General features: G+C 44.8%; 1 protein-coding gene across 1 annotated transcript; it reads left to right on the top strand.

Moving 5' to 3' along the window:
- Positions 1-631: 631 nt before the first annotated feature.
- Positions 632-1,550, top strand: LOC102839457 (olfactory receptor 1361-like; the record flags this gene model as incomplete). Its single annotated transcript, XM_006878063.1, has 1 exon — positions 632-1,550. A coding segment is annotated over exon 1 (919 nt), but the record flags the coding sequence as incomplete, so codon positions are not given.
- Positions 1,551-2,129: the final 579 nt, after the last annotated feature.

Raw genomic sequence — 2,129 nt, 5'->3', positions numbered from 1 at the left:
TGCACAGAGCTAAAACCATGAACCCCTGCTTCTCATTTACTCAGAAATTTTCCATCCTTCCAAGACTTTCTAATCCACACCATAGAGAGAACAATTGGGCAGTCATACAGAGGTAAAGAACACATGATAGCTACAGAAACCAACTCTCCCAGGTAAGAGTATCACAAAGTAGACTTTTTAATATTTTCTTATAGGAACTTCTGCTATTATTAAATCTTTCAGTTCTACGGAGCAATAACAAGAGTCCTGAATCCATAAGCTCGATCATGAGATAAACTCAGTTTGTCTCGAGATAACAGTCAGTTGTTTTCTCTTGTCTTTTTATGAGCTGTTGAGGCATGAAGAAATGACTAGGGAGTGTTAAAAGGAATATACACAACCATAAAACTGAGTTCAGTATGTCTGTGTGTGCTTTATGTTATGTTGTTTAAACATCAAAAAGATGAGTCAAGTGTGACCAGCATCATGTCAGAGGGGAGTCAGAAGCGATGTAGTGTCTGGGGGCGATTATGAGTGAGCAACTCTGATAAAGAAAATTAGGCCAAGGTGGGAGTCTGATTTGTACCATTTAATCCCTTGGTTCCTAGGTTTCGGCTCTGTGTCTCTCTTCTCTGCATCTGGAACTAGACCCATGAGTGCTGAAAACCAGTCAAGTGCCTCTGAGTTCTTCCTCATGTGGCTCTCCAGTAAGCCCCAGCATCAGCAGCAGCTCCTCTTCGGGCTCTTCCTGAGCATGTCCCTGGCCACAGTCCTGGGAAACCTGCTCATCATCCTGGCCATCAGCACTGACTCCCGCTTGCACACCCCCATGTACTTCTTCCTCAGCAACCTGTCCTTCGTGGACGTCTGCTTCTCCTCCACTACTGTCCCCAAGATGCTGACCAACCATATACTTGGGAGTCAGTCCATTTCCTTCCCTGAGTGCCTCACTCAGATGTATTTTTTCACTGTGTTTGCAGACATGGACAATTTCCTCCTGGCTGTGATGGCCTATGACCGCTTTGTTGCTGTATGCCACCCCTTACACTACACAACAAAGATGACCCCTCAGCTCTGTGCCCTGTTAGTCATTGGGCCTTGGGTCACTGCCATTCTGAATGCACTTCTACATACTCTTCTGATGGCTCGACTCTCTTTCTGTGCAGATAACAGGATCCCCCACTTCTTCTGTGAAATGTCTGCTCTCCTGAAACTCTCCTCCTCAGACACACACCTTAATGCGATGTTGATTCTTGCTCTGGGAGCTCTGATAATGACCATCCCGTTGACTTGTACCTTGGGTTCCTACATTTGCATCACCTGGGCTGTCCTCAGAATCTCATCCACACAGGGAAAATGGAAAGCCTTCTCCACCTGTGGCTCCCACCTGGCTGTGGTTTCCCTCTTCTATGGCACCATCATTGCTGTGTATTTCAACCCTTCATCCTCTCACTCAGCTGAGGAAGACACTGCAGCTACTGTGATGTACACCGTGGTGACCCCCATGCTGAACCCTTTCATCTACAGCCTCAGGAACAAGGATATGAAAGTAGCAGTAAGAAAAGTGATCTGTAGAAAAAGAGTTTCTAAAGGAGCTCTGGTAGCGTAGTGCTTACGAATTCGGCTGCAACTGCAATGTCAGAAGTTCGAAACTACTAGCTATTCAGTGGGAAAAACATGAGGCTTTCTGCTCCTGTAAAGATTTACAGCCTCGGAAACCCTGTACAGGGTCGCTATGAGTCAGAACCAACTCCAAGGCACATAACCACCACCACCACCTAATGAAAGTATCAAAGTTAAATATTATTCCAAAGAAAAGTTAGTTTTCACCAATTGAGTATAAGGTAATTGTTGCTGTTTAGTGTCATTGAGCAAGTTCTGACTCATAGCAACCCTGTTAGGTATTCTGAGTAGCAACTGGTAGGTTTGAACTGCCTACCCCATGATTCGGAAGCCGGTTCTGAACTTTACAACGGCCATACCACAAATAAAAGGTAGCAGTTATTTTGTTAAAGTCAGCTCAAACAAAATATTGCTAGTAGCACATGTTTTTGTTAAGTGCTGCTGGGATGGTTCCGACTCATAGCCACCCTGTGTAAGGTTTCCAAGGAACAGGTGGTGAAGGATAATTTTCCTTATTTAATAGGAGT

Source organism: Chrysochloris asiatica, unplaced genomic scaffold (genome assembly GCF_000296735.1).
Source record: "Chrysochloris asiatica unplaced genomic scaffold, ChrAsi1.0 scaffold02129, whole genome shotgun sequence".
Lineage (NCBI taxonomy): Eukaryota > Metazoa > Chordata > Mammalia > Afrosoricida > Chrysochloridae > Chrysochloris > Chrysochloris asiatica.
The sequence above is the reverse complement of the archived record's forward strand: the minus strand, read 5'-3'. Positions and strand labels throughout refer to the sequence as shown.